Source organism: Erinaceus europaeus, chromosome 18 (genome assembly GCF_950295315.1).
Source record: "Erinaceus europaeus chromosome 18, mEriEur2.1, whole genome shotgun sequence".
Lineage (NCBI taxonomy): Eukaryota > Metazoa > Chordata > Mammalia > Eulipotyphla > Erinaceidae > Erinaceus > Erinaceus europaeus.
The window spans coordinates 10,310,848-10,331,276 of NC_080179.1; the positions used below are offsets into that span (position 1 = coordinate 10,310,848).

The 20,429-nt window shown below is 41.0% G+C and overlaps 1 protein-coding gene across 1 annotated transcript in view; it reads right to left on the bottom strand.

The window, feature by feature from the left end:
• Positions 1–20,429, bottom strand: part of ITGA4 (integrin subunit alpha 4) — a 92,696-nt gene that overhangs the window by 9,196 nt on the left and 63,071 nt on the right. Inside the window, exons 17-18 of the mRNA XM_060177623.1 lie at positions 13,654–13,730; positions 303–453 (exon numbers count right to left, since the gene is read on the bottom strand). Coding sequence (XP_060033606.1) covers positions 303–453; positions 13,654–13,730 — 228 coding nt within the window. The remainder of the gene's footprint in view (positions 1–302; positions 454–13,653; positions 13,731–20,429) is intronic.

Here is a 20,429-nt window from a genome sequence, read left to right on the forward strand (position 1 = left end):
TATTTTAATTTATTGCTGCTCTCCCCCCCCCCCCATTCTCATGAAAGAATGTGTAACATATCTGTGAGAGGTCAAAGACTTTTTTAACAATTTTTTTTATTTACCACAGCACAGCTCAGCTCTGGTTTGTGGTGATGCTGGGGGACTGATGCTGGGACCTTGAGGCTTCCATCATAAGACTCTGATATTAAGACTCAAGCCCTGAGGGTAGTTTTTATCACAAAATGACCAAATAAATAACCACTAACACTTTTAACTAAGGCAACTTTCAATGTGCATGCTGCTGTGGTTTTCACACTTACCAGATCTAAAATCTTAATGAAATAAAGACCTGAGGGTAGTTTGATATGTAAAGTTGTTTCATAGGCGTCATCTCCGGCATTCAACAAAGACACATTCAACATTAATGTCTTCATACTTCCAACGGCGAGGTAGGTTTTACTTTCATGTGGCCTAAAAATTAAGAACTATTTTTTAGTTTTTGTTTGGAAAGTGAAGGCCTCATGTTCCCATTTATTTCCCTGAACATAAAAGGTAAATTTGGGAAAGCAGCCCTGGGACATGGCCCCATCCACACAGAGTCATATTGACGGTTAAAAACAACTCAGGTTTCTGGTGTATTTAGTCATTGCCCAAGAAAAACTCACTGTCTAATTGTTAAAATTAAACTAGCCTGCTTCCTATTTATATTTCACCTTTCAGTGTAGCCTCTTACCTTCATTATTTTATATTCCCCTCCGTATTTTGCACCATTTTTTCTAGAAGCAAAGCACTTTTCTTTTCCTTATTCCTGATCAGACACTGAACTAGCTACTGTCCAAATCTAAGGGTGAAAATGGGTAACACCAGCGACAATATCAAATTAAAGAGAACTGCAGATTCTTGAGCACCTTCACTTCTATAATAAGGACAACTCTTCAGTGAAGAGGAGGACCATGCACGGACCATGGGTTCCTAACATGTTGATGTAATAAAAACTGAAGGAACTCATTCAAAGCTCCACACTTAGAATATTCTCAAATCTCAAGGTCAATGTAAAACCCTTTACCCATAGTCCACTCTCTTGACTTAGGTGGGATTAAAAAAGCTGACTGCTAACAAGCTCTTCAGTCTTAGGACATGATGATTTCATTACCTTCTCTCATAGACAGGCATGCTCGTTCTTCTGATAATTTAAAATTTAGAAAAATACTAGCTCAGTTGGAGAAGGCCATAATAAGGACAAGAGTTTAAATTTCAGAATTGGGTTTTTTAGATACTACTTTTTAAAAAGATATTTGTATTTCCCGTTGTGTTGCCCTTGTTGCTTTCTATTGTTGATTTTGTCATTAGATAGGACAGAGAGAAATGGAGAAAGGAGGGGAAGACAGAGGGGGAGAGAAAAAGACACCTGCAGACCTGCTTCACCGCCTGTGAAGCGACTCCCCTGCAGGTGGGGAGCCGGGGGCTCAAACCGGGATCCTTACGCTGGTCCTTGTGCTTCGCACCACATGTGCTTAACCCGCTGCGCTACTGCCCGACTCCCATTACTCTGATTTTTAAAAAGTTCAAACATACTTACATTTGTATCAATTGAAAAGATTACGCACAGACAAATAATATAAATGGCTGGGGGGAGCTCTGAATGAGGAGCTTTGGGAGGGCAGGAGAGACACTTTGGCTTGGTAATAACAGAGCCATGCTCGTTTTTTGTTTGTTTGTTTGCCTTTTCATAACTTATTAATTTGCTTTCAGGTATATATTTTACCCTAATTTGTGGACACACATGTACATATGCCCTATCAACATGTGTTTAACTCTTACCTGTTGACAAACAGGTGTATTGTAATCATGTCATTTTTTTTAAAAAAAATCTTTCAATTACCTCTCTGCTTTTAACATCTTCCCTTTTCATCTATCTGGCTTACTTGTACAGTTTCCTCAAGACTCAGTCTAACAAAACCATTCAGCTCTCAGAAGTTCTTCCAGTTCAAAGTTGTCACAAACCTTCACCTAGCATTGCACCATCTCAGTAAAAGGGAGGTAGAGGCTTCTCTCTCTTTCAGAGGACACTGGGAACCCTTAACATCTTCACAAAGTCTAGTTTTTCTCATACATTGACTAAGTTCTACTGGAGAGATTCTAGGTCATGTATATCATCTCAAAACTACAAAAACTATCAACATTGTATTCAATATATGGTACTTAAAGCCTATTAAACATTTAAAAATCCTGGATAAGAGTAAACATAGGATAATTTGGGTAAATTATTAGGTGTGTGGTTATTAAAAGTTCATGAAATCACTAAGTTATTAAATTATGACAATGTTTACCTGTTCTGTGACCATATACAAGTTCCCAATGTTAGGAAACTCCTATTATGACACCTTTCACACCATTTGTAACCTGCCTGTATTAGTGGCATAACAGACTGTAAATACTCTTATAGTTTTTGAGAAGCAAATTTTTTATTCTTCTGGATGTCTAAAAATACAAATAAAATAATTTACCTCTAGTAATACTTTTTTATGGGGTTGGACAGTTTATTTAAAACGTAAAATTTGTGTGTGTGTGGGGGGGTCGGGCAGTGCAGTTCATTAAGTGTATGTGGTGTGAAGTACAAGGATCGGCCTAAGGATCCCAGTTCGAGCCCCCAGCTCGAGCCCCCAGCTCCCCACCTGCAGGGGAGTCACTTCCAAGTGGTGAAGCTGGTCTCTGAGTGTCTTATCTTTCTCTCCTCCTCTTTGTTTTCCCCTCCTTTCTCCATTTTTCTCTGTCCTAGCCAGCAACGACATCAATAACTACAACAATAAAAACAAGGGCAACAAAAGGGAAATAAAAAAATTAAATGAAAAATTACAAAAAAACCCTTAAAATTTCTTCAAGTCTGATTTGTTTCCCTTTCAAACAGACTGCTTAGAATCCAATACTTGCGTTACTAACATCAAGGCTTTCCTTATAGAATAAATGCATGAATCTGAGGTCTATCATTCAGTGGCTTTTTAAAAATTATTTATTTTCCCTTTTGTTGCCATTGTTTTTTATTGTTGTTGTAGTTATTGTTATTGATGTCATCGCTGTTGGATAGAACAGAGAGAAATGGAGAGAGGAGGGGAAGACAGAGGGGGAAAGAAAGATAGACACCTGCAGACCTGCTTCACTGCCTGTGAAGCAACTCCCCTGCAGGTGGGAAGCCAGGGGCTCAAACCAGGATCCTTATGCCCAGTGCACTACTGCCTGACTCCCAATCCAGTGGCTTTTTTATAGGCTGAATACATGTATGAAATCAGCAGCGAGATCAAGAGCTTTACCTGCTCCTCTTGTGCTGCCACTCAATTATTCTGCCACCCACTATCATGCTCCCATTACACACAGAGTAACCGTTCCTCTGTTTTACATTTCATACCAGAACCACTGAGTATGTAACCTTTGAGCATCAGGGTTTCTTTACTCCACATTTTGCGTCTGACATTATTCCAAATTCATGCATGTAGCTGTCATTTCTAAATTTACATGGGTGTATTTATGTACCTCGTAAACAGTCTACATTGTACTTATCCATTCAACCACCATGATGAATTTTTGGCAATTTCAATTCAGAGCTAATTTAATCTTTTGGTGAATGTAAACATATAATTCTGTTGGATCATTCACTCTAAGAGCAGATACTTGTGGTTTTCACTCAGAATTTCTTTGACCAACTCTAACATTGGCAACCAGATTAAGTTATACTTACAAGTATATGTAAATAACAAAATATACCAATGAACAAGAGGTGAGAAAAAAATTAGAAGTGCCATATAAAAAGTGAGCCTGCCATAGATAGGGGGTCAAAAACTTCAGCTAAAAGACAAAATAAAACAGGAACACACACACACACACACACACACACACACACACACACACACACAGCCAAATTCTCTTAAGCATATGTGGCGTGAAGTACAAGGATCAGCCTAAGGATCCCAGTTCAAGCCCCCAGCTCCCCACCTGCAGGGGAGTCACTTCCCAAGTGGTGAAGCTGGTCTCCGAGTGTCTATCTTTCTCTCCTCCTCTTAAGAGTTTATGAAGGTTGACTGGGACAGCTACAATCGTTGTACAACTGATTGGGTCACTGTCCTCCACAGTCTAAAACACCAACTACTCAAACATGTTAATGTCCCTCCATGGAAAAAAAATGTCTCAGCTCTGCCACAGAGCAAGTTTATAAGAAGGCTTAGTTTCAAAATAAGAAAACATAACATTCCTACATTTTAAATCTGTTCTAAAAATTATAAACAATAGACGTCTATTTCCTACAACATGGGTTGTATCACTAGAGAAAGTGATCCAGACTCCTAATGCCTTGGTTGGAACTTAGGACATGGAAGAGATGGGGACAAAGACCATGTGGACATATACAATCTACCTTCTGATCCCAAGCTATAAACGTGAGGCATTTGTGTCTGCAGACTAGCCCACTTGGAGAAAGTAATGCTTGTGCTCCGGGAGGTAGCACAGTGGATAAAGTGTTGAATTCTCAACCATGAGGTCCGGAGTTCGATTCCTGGCAGCACATGTACCAGAGTGATGTCTGGTTCTTTCTCTCTTCCTATCTTTCTCATGAATAAATAAATTCATTAAAAGAGAGAGAGAAAGTAATGCTTTGCTATGTGTGTAAGAAGGTTCAAGCCTGGCTCACGTTGCATTTTTAGCAAGTTTTGGTGCTGTGATCTCTCTGCCTGTCTTTTAAAAAAAAAGTGATGTAGTTTCACTGGTTTATTTTAAATATGCTCAAGTTACCTTTTCATTCCATCTTGGATAAGAGTTTGAAGGAATCACATTAAGTGAGGTAAGCCAGAAAGAGAAGGATGAGTGTGGGACAATCTCATTCATAACAGAACTTAATAATAAAAAAAAAAGATAAGGGAAACAAAACTTGGATTGGTTTAGTGTACTGACTAAAGCAAAGGACTCTGGGGAAGTAGGACAGGGAGAGGGGTAAGAGGAAGCAGCTGAGGATGGTGGTGGTGGTGGGGGGTGTCCTTCAGGTCCTGGTACAGGATGATGGACCTTACTTGGAGGAAGAGTGTTTTGCAGACACTTATTTTGATAAGATGAGAAGTTGTGCCCATGCGCCAACAACTATACTGTGAACCATTAACGATCTAATAACAATAATAATAAAACAACAATAATAAAAGGTGAGGTACTCCCAGAAGCAGGAGCAAATAAGTAAGTTAGCTCTAAACTACAGCTATCATTTCAGGATAAAAACAAAAACAAAAACACTCACTGACAGTATGCTCTTTCTCCCAATGTTTTTAGAAATAGTTCTCTCTTACTCATTCTTGTGCTGCAATTTTGTGTAAGGTAAGTACACATCCGCTGTGTGTGACTCTGTGCTAAATGACAGAGCAAATGTGCAGGAACATGGCTGGGCTACATTCCCCCTACTGTTCTCTAACCATGTTACAACGAAAGGAACCGAAGAGGTTCTCAAAGTAAACTTCAGCTTGACATTAAAGTTTAATTAAGACTTGTAGAAGAGCTGCCTAGAAATAGACATTTATAAAATATTCTGGCTTGGAACCAAAGCATTAGTCAGTGAACACCTCTGGGAAAGAAGTTGGCACTTAGACAAGCAACAGAAGGTGAAAGCACTGAATTAACAGCTAGGATCCAAGACAACAGCAAATTAAAGAGAAACACAGTGTTCACATTTCAGCAGCTAGACTCCTGGTTTATTTTCCATTTTTAAACTATTTGGCTGCATTACCATATTTACGATTCCACTTTTTTTTCATACACACCTTACTGTATCTTGATTCATTACCACGGTGCCGTCACAAAGATGCCCACCAGCTCTTTATGTGAGACATAATAAAGGACCAGGTGCACATCTGGAAGCACGACAAGCCTACACCAGCGCTTTCCCCGGGAATCAGAGTTCATTCTTCATTAAAATGTGCATAATGCGGACTTGAAATTTACAAAGCAGCCTAGAGTCCACGTAATCTAAACAGATGAAAATAGAGTGTACATACAGGGTCGCAACTCAAGAAGTGAAAGAGGAGATGGTTTTCTAAATGATGCACTTCATTAGCAGGCTCTAAGGTTTTCCTGGGTGACCGCTATTGCTGTATTTTAAAAGAAATTGTCCCCAAGTCGGGTGGTAAAATATGCACTTTGCTTCCATTAAAATTAGTGCTTTGTCATTAATTTGTTTTTTAATAAAAATGCTTAAAAAATCCAATATAAGCTAATATGTATCTGATTCAATTCCTTGACCAAAAAACAAACAAACAAACAAAAAAAAAACCAAGTCGCTTACCGGTCCAAAAAAATTCTCTTTTTTTTTTTTTTTTTTTTGCCTCCAGGGCTTGGTGCCCGCACCATGAATCCACTTCTCCTGGAGGCTATTTTTTCCCTTCTTTTGCCCTTGTTGTTCATTGTTATTAGTTGTCTTGTCACTGCTGTCATTGTTGGATAGGACAGAGAGAAATGGAGAGAGGAGAGGAAGACAGAGAGGAGGAGCGAAAGACAGACACCTGCAGACCTGCATCACCACTTGTGAAGTGACCCCCCCCTGCAGGTGGGGAGCTGGGGGTTTGAACCGGGATCCTTATGCTGGTTCTTGCGCTTCGTGCCATGGGCGTTTAACCCGCTGCGCTACTGCCCGAACCCTCATTCTGTTTTCTTTACTACTGGCCTCAGGGAGGAAAAAGATCTTGTCTTCTAGAATACTTCAGTTACCTGACATCTAGGGAGATTTGCGTCATTAAGGCAAACTCACTGAGGGCCTCCATAGAACAGCAGATGACCTTGGGAGATGGATGCAATCATTAGCTTATTTTAGTGTGGAAAGTACGTAACTCTTTATCTCAAAACTCTGAAGTTAGTGAGGCGTATACTTACTACCTCGATTTTTAAAAAATGGACCATTTCATTAGATTTACTGTTGGGGGTGGGTTAGGGCGCTAACAACACAGAGACGCCTGTTGCACATCCTTCACTGTCGGCCACACTAGTTGCTGGCAGAACCCTGGATCCACTTAGGCAGCAGGAAGTACTCCCTCAGTTTAGCAGAGCACAAGCTCCTAGTGGGTTGGCGGAAAGGTCACGATGCATTTATTTTCCATCGAAAACCACAGGGGGAAACAAAATGTCATGACTTTTCCAACAATCTGATAGCACGGCTTCCCACTCTTCTCCATCTAGGTTCGAGAATGAGTATATGACACAAGTCTGCTAAGATACTCCCCCCCTTCCTAGAAAGGCAGCCTCGAGTGTACACAGAATTTGACTACTGCATCTCATTTCTATTCCTGGTGCTGCTGCTGTGACCAGCTGGTTACCATGAGGGAAAGGCCAAGAGATGTGGATGGAAAACCAAGTATGTCTAGAATTCTGTTCAATGCCCAATATATCTGCAATAACCTTCTCCAGACTGCGGCTTAGGCAAAAGAACTAAATGTTGTTATTGTCTTGAGCCCCTATTAGGCATGCCGCTACATTCCTAACAAATCAGAAAACAGTTATTTAGGAAAAGTCCGCACTGTTTACCCTGGAAGGATGACTGAAGAATGGAAGAGAAGCAGTGACAATCATGGAGCGATCTACATGAGAGAGATGCGTTTAGACTTCTTGTGAGTGGATAATACTTGCTATTATGTCTGTAATCTTGAGCACATCACATTTATTGGCTTCATTTTGTAGTGGAAGTACATTTCAATGAAGCCCATCTTCCTGAGAACTTACGACCCTATAGAGGGAAGCTCAACTTCATGAAAACCTGAGATGGAGTGTACGATCAGCAATCTGTCACTGCAGTCTTCAGAAACTCATGCTCTGTTAACTTGGCTTTTTAAAATTATCTTTATTTACTGGACAGAGACAGCCAGAAAATGAGATGGTAGGAGGAGGTAGAGAGGGAGAGAGAAAGAGACACTTGCAGCACTGCTTCGCCATTCACAAAGCTTTCCCCTTGTAGGTGGGGGCTGGGGACTCAAACCCAGGTTCTTGCACTTTGTAACACGTGTGCTCAACCACATACATCACCACCCAGCCCCCAGACATTCATGCTCTTTACTGAGTAGATATGTTTCCCTAAATCAGACTTTGAAGGAACAGGGCACATGAACCCCATTAATGCTGGTGCAGTGACAGCTAAGAGAATGAATAGACTACGTGGTCATAACTTGCCCACAGTTGCTGTGTAAGGCTGAGGAAACTTTCGTAAGTGTGGACAGCATCATTTTGGCTGATCAACTATAATTTGCTGAGAGCACAGAGCAATTTGTCAGAACTTTGGACTACAAGCCCAAGAAATTAATTAGCAGGACTATCATTATTTGAAATGTGTTAGGAAAAGTTATAATGTGTGGAATTTTACTATTGCATCTTATTTCTAGCTAATATTTAATAGATACAGTTTTTTACACATTTATTTTATTTATTTATTGATTTCCTTTTGTTGCCCTTGTTGTTTTATTGTTGGAGTTATTATTGTTGTCGTTGTTGGATAGGACAGAGAGAAATAGAGAGAGAAGGGGGAAGAAAGGGGGAGAGAAAGATAGACAACTGCAGACCTGCTTCACCACTTGTGAAGCAACTCCTCTGCACGTGGGGAGCCAGGGATCGATTACAAGCTGGTCCCTGTACTTTGTGCCACTGCGCTTAACCCGCTGCGCTACAGCCCAACTCCCAATAGATATAGTTTGTAAACATCCTAGTTGATGCAAAGTTGTGGTATTTATAGTTTCCATGAGTATTCATGGCAATTTGAACTCACAAGACCAACTACTACTACTGATCTAGTCCAAGCAGGACCCTAAGGATATATAAAGAATAAAATCAGAAAATACTTGGAATCCATTGGCAATATTTTATCTTGTGGTCAAATTAAAACATTAGCATCACCATAAATGTTCTGATCATAATGTATCAAAAATAGCATTTTTCAAACCCTACATTTTGTGTGCCATACTTGGCCTGCATTATTCTATTTTATCTTTAAAACATGCTTACAGAGTACATACTACTTATCTCTTTACTAATCAGGAAAGAAGTATATAGAGGTTATAAGGTTTTTCAGCAAAAAAAAAAAAAGTTCATTTATCAAGTAAATAACCTTTCCTTAGGTGACCTTAACCAGGTTAGTTTGATTTCAGATAAGTCTCTGAACAGCCACACCTCAGAGGTTCTCAGGGTTTACTATGATAAAGAGCTCGGTAGTGATCAATGTTCTGACCTGAAGCCCACAACTTCTGATCGGAATGGCCTGGGGCGTAAAAAACCTGCCAGTCTTTGCCAGACCTTCCACCTTCTGCATCTCGCAATGACCTTGGGTCCATACTCCCAGAGGGTCAAAGAACAGGAAAGCTATGTGGAAAACTGGGAAATGTTATGCATATACAAACTATTGTATTTACTGTCAAATATACAACATTAATTCCCCATTAAAGAAATAATAATAAAAAAAAAAAGAGTAGGAAAGCTATCAAGGGAGGGGAGGGGATACAAAAGTTCTGGTGGTGGGAATTGTGTGGAGTTGCACCCTTCATATCCTATGGCTTTGTCAGTGTTTCCTTTTTATTAAATTAAAAAAAAAAGCAGCTACCAGTCTATCAAAAATTCCAGGCGATTCTTCTGAGGGTGACTCAACCTGATCAACACTGCCGTTCTCCCCATGCTGCCATTTGCAATGATAACAGACTTCATATTCCAACAGTAAGACAGATTGAAACGCAAAGTAGATAACATCTTATTGTTAAGTTATATGTCATGAAGAAAAAATCATCATTTAAAATTTAAAAAAAATTCCAAATCTTAATTCACTAATTTCATCTTCAGGAAATAAGCATTTCTAGTATCCGTTACATACAAATGTCAAGTGGGACAGAGAGGCTAGAATGAAGAGTGACACCAGTGACAGTTGGGAGTTAAAATTTTTTTTTAAACAAATTTCTTCTTAATTAAGGGCCAGGTGGTGGGGCACCTGGTTAAGCACACATGTTAAACTGTGCAAGGACAAGGGTTCAAGCCCCTGGTGTCCCCCTGCAGGATGAAAGCTTCTTGAGTGAGTGGTAAAGCAGTGCTCAATCCCTCTGCCTCTCTATCTCCCACTTCCTCTCAATTCCTATCCATCTCAATCAAATTAATAGATAATTTAAAGATGTTTAATTCTCCTTAATTATAATAGTGTAGGCAAAGTCTTGTCATGTATTACAGAAACACAATAGAAAAAATAGCCAGGAGGTTAAGCATTTCAGCAAAATGCCCAGAAAAATAAACATATTTGAAAAGAAAGGACATAAATGGGAAGGTTATAAACTATTCAAGTAATAACATCAACAAAGGCACACTGTTTCAAGCTGGGATAGAAAGTAATTGGTGGCCACTGCTTTGAGCCATGTGTGCAGCCAACCTGGAAATCTAAGAATAAAGTTCAATTATCAATCAAATAGGTTAGGGCTTCTTGGCCCTCAACTATGGCTGCTCAAGGCTATGTTGGCATTGTTGAGGCAAAAATAATTTATTTACTTGCTGCCATATGTGGCCCTCCACCAGCGGGGTAATCAGCACTGCCTGTCAGCCTTTTCTCCTTCCTAGTTGACTCCCTACCCCACTCGTCATAGGGGCGATCTTGAACCTTTTCCCTTTCAAGTTCCAAATTCATTTTCCAAGTCTTTACTTTTCCATACACAGATGTGCCTTTTGCCACTAGTATCCACTGATTCTGTATTTTCAATTGCTTCCACTTTAGAATTAATCTCAATCATCTTTGCTAATGATACAGAAAGTCATAATATCTTTCTTAAGCTAACTCCACCTGAAACTGATCTTAGAGCAGATGTTATCTCCTCAGAACTGTTTTATCTTCTCAGAAAACATCCATTGCCCTATAGTAATCCAGATCACCAGAAATAAAGGCAGGAACCTGCTTTACAGTAGCATACAGAAGAGTTGCACAGAGACAATAAGAGTGAACACAGAACAGTGGCATCAGGACATAGAAGGTCTCAGTATTACATAGCTGAAGAGAAAGGAGGCTTAACCTGGAGAACTGAGATTTACAAGATAAATAATTAGGTAGATAATAGTGGGAGAGGCTCAGGAGGGCATGGCATGGCCAAGCAGCTCTAATACTATGGAATATTCTCCCACTAATGGAAAACTGTCCGGCAGAATTGTTGAGAAAGTGAACTGATGAGTGCAAATTTATAACGAGCCACTGAAATATTGCTGTTGGACGTGTGTACAAAAAACTCACCCTGAGAGCATCAGGAATTGAAAATGATTAAAGAAAAAAATCAGAGACCAGTATCTCAGAAAGAAGCAAAGATACGTGACCTAGGAAAAAATATTGTCTGATTTGCAAAAGATAAGAATGATGGGCTGAAAAACGAATTTAGGAGGTGAGGTCAGGTGGTGGTGCACCTGGTGGAGCGCACATGGACCCAGGTTCAAGCCCCCAGTCCCCACCTGCAGAGGGAAAACTTCACAAGTGGTAAAGCAGGGTGGCTGGTGTCTCTCTGCCTCTCTCCTTTGCCCTTCCTCTCAATTTCTGGCTGTCTCTACCCAATAAATTAAGATAATAAAAAAATGTAAAAAATGAATTTAGGAGGTAGTATTGGATTTAGCAAGTTATTTAAAAAAAAAAAAAAAGAATGTGGGTAAACTTTAGGCTTCGGACTCTGGTAAATTAATAATTGCATCACTGATAGTGAGTGACTGGATGCCCAAGAGGATACTAACAGGATGAGCTGGGAGAGAATGGACCACAGATACGCTGATCCCAGCATCAGCTGTCATCGTTGAGAAGATTATCTAAAGGTGACAAGGGGTAGCAATGGGCAGTGGGGGGCAGGGGTAGGGGTGTTAAGAAAAGACCTTGTAGGGCAGGGGCAGAGAGTCTTTCTTCTTTTAAGGGTCATATGGATATTTACAACACCATTTGTGGGTCATACACAATTATCATCTTAAAACTGAGCAGTTAATTGTGCAATGAAAAAAAAAAGCTTCTAGATTTATTCCCACGTTTTAGATAGCTGGAATAAATGATTTTGCAGACCACAGCTAATCTGACCTGAGCTACACATACTCCCCACCTCTCAGGTCGGGAGGTTACAGAGTCAAAATCAGAGTCACTCCAAGGACAATACAAAGGGCAGGGCTAGAAAAGTAGGTGAGTGGGAGGAGAAATGTGTCAGAGTGAAACGAAAATGTTTAGAAGAGGAAGGAAGTTGTGGTCAAATGTTTCCAGGGTGAGAGTTCAAGTAGAGTCTGAAAAGTACCCCAGGACTTATCTCGCCAACTTTTTTTTTCTTTGCCTTTGACCCTCAAGCATTATCTCCACAGAAGTAAACAGCAGTATTCATACAAACTCTAAAATGGAAGCTCACAAATATATTCTGAACTCAATTTTTATTTAGCTGAAACAGATGTATTTCCCAGCAAACTCAGCATTCCCTGATTTAAATTTGTTTCCTTTATGATCTTCCACAAAAATTTTCTCTTTTCCTCTCATATCAGCAATACCTCTACCACCTGTATTTCCCATACGTCACCAGCTCTCAGTCTGAGTTGTGCATTTTTTCCTGTTTCTCATTTTCATATTTTCCTTCTAATATGCAAAATGTTTTTTTATATAGAGGATGCCGGCACTATGGTAAATTATGTTTTACTGCCTGTCATAAAATAATAATGGCAACAAATATTTACCTAGTTTTCACTATGCATGAGAGACTATATTAAGTACATCAATGTATGTTCTTTATACTATTTTCCCTCCTATGAATTTAGAAAAATAAGATTATTCTTATTTAAGGGTACCATATAACAATTTTTTATATATCTATCTGAATTATGCAAGCAGACCTCTGGATAATAATAATAAAAAAGGCATTACATAGGAAAAAAATTTATTTTGCTACAAAACCCTATCTTTTAAAGACTTAACTTTTCAAACAAGACTGTGAAGAAGGTGAAAGAGAAGGGCCAGAGCCCTGCTCTGTTCTGGCAAAGAAGGTGCTGGGAACTGAACCTGCCGCTTCTGGAGTCTCAAGAATCTAAGCTGGCACTGTAACAGGCTCCAAACCAAATCCTATTAAGAAGCACTCTTGTGGGGAGCCGGGCAGTGGCGCAGCGGGTTAAGGGCACGTGACGCAAAGCACAACTGGTGGAAGGATCCCGGTTCGAGCCCCCGGCTCCCCACCTGCAGGGGCGTCGCTTCCCAGGTGGTGAAGCAGGTCTGCAGGTGTCTGTCTTTCTCTTCCCCTCTCTTTCTTCCCCTCCTCTCTCCATTTCTCTCTGTCCTATCCAACAACAATGACATCAACTACAACAATAAAACAAGGGCAACAAAAGGGAATAAATAAATAATTTAAAAAAAAAAAGAAGCACTGATGTCTAAAACACAACCACAGTTATAATAATCAGAACTCAAGGCACAATTACGTCCTGAAATGCCTTCTGAGCCATCGACAAACCACTGCAAGCAGCAGGGATCACTGAGCGTGCCGTCAATGACACCCAGATGACTTGGTCTCTCCTGGTAGACGCCGAGCTTTTTCATTCCTTCAAGTGCTGCCAGTTCTCAAGGACGAGTTCTTAGCCCTCCACACCTTTGACCAACATGTACATACTCGTTATATCCAATTCTGATGAATATAGAAAGTATGCTACACTTACTTCAAAAATCCGATTTTCGCAGAAACCTGCAAATCAGCAGAACAATTTTCATGGGCACAAAACCTTGCAAAGTTTACCTAGAGATAAAACAAGACAGTATATATTGTTACAGTTCAATTAATCACATATATATTTTTGTTAGAAATTTATAACATATTAGGAAAAAAACCTTAAAAATCAAATTGGTGAGCTGGGGAGATAGCTGTCATGCAAAACATACTCATGCCTGAGGCTTCCAAAGTCCCAGGATCACTCCCTGACACCACCATAAACCAGAGCTGAGCAGTACTCTGGTCTTTCTGTCTACCTCTCATTAAGAATAATGTATTTTAGGGGCTGGGCAGTAGTGCAGAGGGTTAAGTGCACATGGTGCAAAGCACAAGGACCAGCTTGAGGATCCTGGTTTGAGCCCCCAACTCCCCACCTGCAGGGGAGGGGGGTCACTTCACAAGCGGTGAGGCAGGTCTGCAGGTATCTTTCTCTCCCCGTCTTCCCCTCCTCTCTTAACTTCTCTGTCCTATCCAACAACAGCAGCAATGACAACAATAACAACAACAACAACAACAAGGGCAACAAAATGAGAAAAACGGCCTCCAGGAGCAGTGGATTCGTAGTGCAGGCACTGAGCCCCAGAAATAACCAGAGGCAAAATAATAATAATAATAATGTATTTTTAACAAATAATCATCAAATTGGTAGTTCATTATCTTATTAAGGAGCTGAGCTAGAGAACAGGTTCAACTGACAAATGAAAAATCTAATAAAGCAGGCCAGTAAGACAGCTCACCTGAACAGTGTCCTGGCTATACCACGAGTACAACCCAGTCAAGCCCAGCCCCCACTGCACTGAAGGAAGAGCCGGTACTGTGGTATATTTTTCTGTATCTTACTTTTTAATATTTATTTATTATTGGGTAGACAGAAAAATTAAAAGGGGAGGGGAAGACAGGGGGAGAGAGAGACATCTGCAGCCCTGCTTCATCACTCGTGAAGTCCCCACCCTGCCCCCCCCCACTTCCTGCAGGTGGGGACCAGGGGCTTGAGCCTGGGTCCTTGTGCACTGTACTGTGTGTGCTTCTCAATGTGCACAACTGCCTGGCCCCTCTTTTTCTGCATCTCTATATGTGCTTGCATTTTTCTATCTGAAGAAGTTGGCCTGGCGAGGTAAAGCCCCAGTGATGACAAAAAATATATACATATAGTAAACTAAACAGATAAGTAAAAAAAAAACATACTTAAAAGGTTGTTTCTTAGTACATCTAAAGGAACACAGCACATTTCTTAAATGGAAAATTATTTTTATGCCACAGTCGCTATGGAAGCTAACTTTAAGTCAAGTGTGGCAGTAACCTAAGTGCTCCACTGTGTGCTGTAAAGAGTTTGCTCACTGGCTTCCTGGCAGTTTTCTACCCCATTTATGACACATAAGCATGGCTAAGTTAATTTTCACAGTTGGTAGGGCAATCGTTTTACACTTGTTGAAAAGAGGAAAGTGTAGACATTTAGAAATATAACTCTGAGGACATATTGAACAAAATTAAATGATATCATAAGAGTTGCAGAATTTATTTACTTCTGAGCATTTAAATAAGGAACCAGAGCCACTAGAAGGCGCATGGGAAGTCCTGAGGTATAATGTGGGAAAAAAAAATAGAGAAAGATAAACATTCAGGAAGATGAGAGAAACAAGTGACAAAGGGAAGAGACTTGGAAAGTCAGAGAAGGAATCAGACATTTGAAATGGGAAATAAAGAGCACACTAAACCATCCCAATACACAAGGTAACAGAAACAAAGTGTGGCTCTCGGTCTGAATGATCAAATAAGATTTCCCCCCATCACTCCTGATTTTTAAGCAAGTCATTTTAAAGAGTGACAACGTAGACTATTCTAATATAACAAAAGTTGCTTAGACTTTGACTGGTGTTCATACAATATAAAGACATTTGTTGTCAAGGACATTTCGAAATAGTTGATACTGAAAACTTAAATGTAACAAAAGAGTGACAAAAATGATTTCCATACACATTTTTGTTTAAAGGTACAGAGACAATACGTGGTCATTATTTTCCATTTGATTTAGCATTGTATACTAATCAGTAGTAAATGTCAATTTTATTATTTCTTTTACCCCTTTTCCCTCTAAATGTTTTTAAAATTTCTCTCGATTATTTGACACAACAGAGAGAAATAGAGGAGGACAGAGAAGGAGAAAGGCTGACACCTGCAGCACTGCTTCATCCCCCTGGGTCTCCCCCGCTGTAGACGACGGGGTACAGGGGCTTGAGAGGGAGTGAACACTGCTCCACCACTCCTGACCACCACCTACTCATCTCCATAGCCATTCTCCTTTCTCCCTTTTTCCATTCTTCCTTCCTTCCTTCCTTCCTTCCTTCTTTCCTTCCTCCCCCCATAGTTATTTTGGTAGAGGGTGAGAGTCACTGAATGATAAAAGAGGGATATATATATATATATATATATATATATATATAGAGAGAGAGAGAGAGAGAGAGAGAGGGAGAGAGAGAGAGAGAGAGAGAGAGAGAAAATACCTGCAGCACTGTTCTACCTTTTGCGAAACTTCTCGCCCACTAGTGGGTACCAAAGACTTGAATACAGGTCCCTGGGCATGGCCGCATGTGCACTCTACTGGGTGGGCTCCCCCACTTGCCCTTGAGTTGAGTTTCTGTTTCTGTCTCTATCAGAAAACAGACAAAGAAAAAAAAATGCCCTTGGTGGTGGTGCAGCTGTATGTGCAGACACCAAGCCCCAGTGATATAAGCCAGGTGTTGAAAATATCATTACAAATAATCCCGAGGTACCACTTTATACCTGTGAGAATGTCCCACATTAGAAAAGATAAACACTAACTGTTGGAGAGAAAATGTGGGAGAAAGAAACTCTCCTACATTGCTGGTGGGAATGTAACGTCATCCATCCCCTATGGAAAATTGTCTGGAGATTGAGAACTATAGAAAGGAACCTACCTTAAGACTCAGAAATCCGTCTCCTAGGGATTTACCCAGGGGGAAGAAAGACACCTACCCAAAAAGACCTATGTACACCCATGTTCATAGCAGCACACTTTGTAATAGCAAACTCGGAAGTAATCCAGATGCCCAATACCAGCTGAGAAGCTAAGAAAGTTGTGGTGCATATACATAGTGGAATACTATGCAGCTGTTCAAAATGATGAAGTAAGGTATCATGAGTGAGATAAGCCAGAAAGAGAAGAAAGGACTAACACTAAATGACCTCATAGATTGAATTTAATAATAATAAAAAAAAGCCATTAAGAGAAAATATAAGGTGATAACTGGAATGGGTTATATTGCTCCAAAGCAAAAGACTCTGGGGAAGGAGAGAAAGGAGAGAAGGAGAGAGGATGAAGGAACACTGGGGTCCTGGTGTATGGTGATGCGAGGGACCTTAGGTTAGGGGGGTGTATCCCTGATACTTATCCTAGGGAGATGGACAGGGAAGCTTTCAGTGGAGGGAATGCCATAGGGATCTCTGGTGGTGGGAACTGTGCCCATTAGCTCACAATCTCGTCAATCATTATTAAGTTACTCATAAAACATTTTTAAAAAGAAAGAAAAGAAAAATAGCCTAAACAGTTGAGCAGCAGGCTTCTATGTCTGAGATTCCCAGTTCACTCCTTGGTGCCATGTGTACCAGTTATGGTCGGGCTTCTCTGTCTTCTGTGAAACTCGTGTACTGAAGTAAATCATACAATAATAAAATATTGATGGAAAACATCATGATACACCCTTCCATTGGGAATGCCCTCATTAGTCACTTGCAGGCTTCTCCAGGACTTGACGGTAACTACAAACTAGCACTGGAAAGGACTGTGCCACTGTCCACAAGGAGGCTGGGTCAGCATACTCTGCCACTTGAGGAGGACTAGTCCTGAGTCGTACGGAGCCTAGAACGTGTGACCACGGACTGTGAGCTCAGACTGACAGGGACCCGGAGGTGATTACAGGCTCCTGCAGAAATCATGAGTATGTATGGGCTCTGAGTCGGACTGATATGGTAATCAGCTAATTGTATTTCCATATCTGTTCAAGTTTGGGAGCCACTTTCTGCCCTGACCCAGCTTTCAAGTTCTATTTCCTACTCTGACACCCTCCTCCCTCCTAGACAGTATTTCTAGTCCACCTCCATGTTAGCTATCAAGCACAAGCAAAGATTTACTGAAACCCTGGGCTCCTAGGAACATACCCAAAATAGGAATCCAAGCTTCTTCCCACCCAGTGTCCCTATTCTCACTGGTTCTAATCCTTCTCTAGTCCCTATTCAGCCACCAAGTTCCAGATGCTACTACAATCCCATCCAGACCTCTCTGGGAAAATGACCCAGTCAACATGTCTTAGAATTTCACCTTTCCAGAGCTCTACCCTACTAGGGAAAGACAGAGACAGGCTAATTGGTACAGATCATAGATCGACCGGCCTAGATCCATATCCAGCAGAGAAGCAACTACAGAAGTCAGAACTCCTTCCTCCTACATCACAAAAAGAACTTTGGTCCATATTCCCAGTGGGAGAAATGCAATTTAAATTTTTAAGAAATATTTATTTATTCCCTTTTGTTGCCCTTGTTGTTTTATCGTTGTAGTTTTTGTTGTTGTCATTATTGTTGGATAGGATAGACAGAAATGGAGAGAGTAGGGGAAGACACAGAGGCTGAGAGAAAAGATAGACACCTACAGACCTGCTTCACTACCTGTGAAGCAACTCCCCTGCAGGTGGGGAGCCAGGGGCTTGAACGGGGATCCTTATGAAGGTCCTTGTGCTCTGCACCACATGCGCTTAACCCACTGTGTTACTGCCTGACTCCCCAGTTTTTTTTTGTTTTTTTTTTTACTTCACCAGAGCACTGATCAGCTCTGGCTTATGGTGATGTGAAGGACTGAATTTGGGACTTTGTAGCCTCAGGCATGAAAGACTACTTGAATAACCATTATGCTGCCTACCCCTGCCCTCAGTGGGGGCCATGAACCCAAGATCCACCAGGACCCAGAACTTCTGTTTTTGCCCCATCACTGAGTGGGAAGAGAATATGCAGAACACCAAGGAAGTCAAGTCAGGCAGGGAGTATGGACTGACCTGTCAACGTCCATGTTCAGCGGGGAATCAACTACAGAAGCCAGACCTTCCACCTTCTGCATCCCACAATGACCCTGGGTCCATACACCCAGAGGGATAACAAGTAGGAAAGCTATCAGGGGAGGGGAGGGGATAGAGAGTTCTGGTGGTGGGAATTGTGTGAAATTGTACCCCTCTTATCTTATGGTTTTGTCAGTGTTTCTTTTTTATAAATGAAAAGAAGAAAAGAAAAGAAAAGGAAAGAAGAAAAAAGAAAAGAAAGGATGTGAAAGCAGAGCCCTGTAAGTAAATAAAAGCAGCCACTGGCTTCTACCAAAGAGTCCGTCCATCTGTGCTTAAGTGGCCCATGTTCTCTGCTGTGTGACTCTTCATTTTCCTGACCAGATTTTAAAGCATCAGGAAAACAAACCCAATGAAATACTTAGGGCTGGGGGGGGGGGAGAACCTTTAACAATGGAATAAAAGTCACTCATTTGAGTGGTGGGAATTGTGTGGAATTGTACTCCTCTTATGCTATGGTTTTTGTCAGTGTTTCCTTTTTTATTTTTAAAAATTTTTATATTAATTTATTCCCTTTTGTTGTCCTTGTTTTATTATTGTAGTTATTATTGTTGTTGTCATTGATGTCGTCGTTGTCGGATAGGACAGAGAGAAAAGGAGAGAGGAGGGGAAGACAGAGAGGGGAGAGAAAGACAGACACCTGCAGACCTGCTTCACTGCCTGTGAAGAGACTCCCCTGCAGGTGGGGAGCCGGGGGCTCGAACCGGGATCCTTAGGCCAGTCCTTGCGCTTCGCACCACCTGTGTTTAACCCGCTGTGCTACCGCCCGACTCCCCAGTGTTTCCTTTTGGTAAATAAAAATTAAAAGAAAAAAAATCCAGAGTCATGGGACATATACTCAATGGAGTACACTCGGATTTTAAAAAGAGGATATTGTGTCCTTGGGGACAAAATGACTAAGACTGCCAGTGATTCTTCTTCTTCTAAATAGAATCACTGCCAGTGATTCTATTTAGTGAAGGAAGGAAGGAAGGGGAGGACAGCTATGGGATGACTTAACTCATATGTGAAACACAGAGAACGGAAGCAGATGAACTTCAAAAGAGGAAACAACACAACAGCTACAAATATATATACACACACACATCCCTTATCTATGGTCTTGGGATTACTCGGGCGGTTATTTTCAGATGCTGGGAGTGATGAAGAGTTAAACCCCTATTATCCTATGATCTTATAAATCACTATTAAAAAAGAACCCCCTGAGATAGAGCATATGTTCACACGTATCCATAAACTAGGGCAAAATATATACCTGAAAGCAGTACGCAATAGTCTGTAGTGAGTATCCCCCCAACACCTCATCTGCACTATTCCAGCCTCCAGGTCCATAATGGTTCAACAATTTGTTTGGCTTTGTATGTTAACTCTCTTTTCAACCATCAGATTCCAGATGCCAGCAAGATGCCGACCAGACTTCCCTGGACAGACGACCCCACCAATGTGTCCTGGAGCTCCGCTTCCCCAGAGACCCACCCTACTAGGGAAAGAGAGAGGCAGACTGGGAGTATGGACCGACCAGTCAATGCCCATGTTCAGCGGGGAAGCAATTACAGAAGCCGGACCTTCCACCTTGTGCAACCCACAACGACCCTGGGTCCAT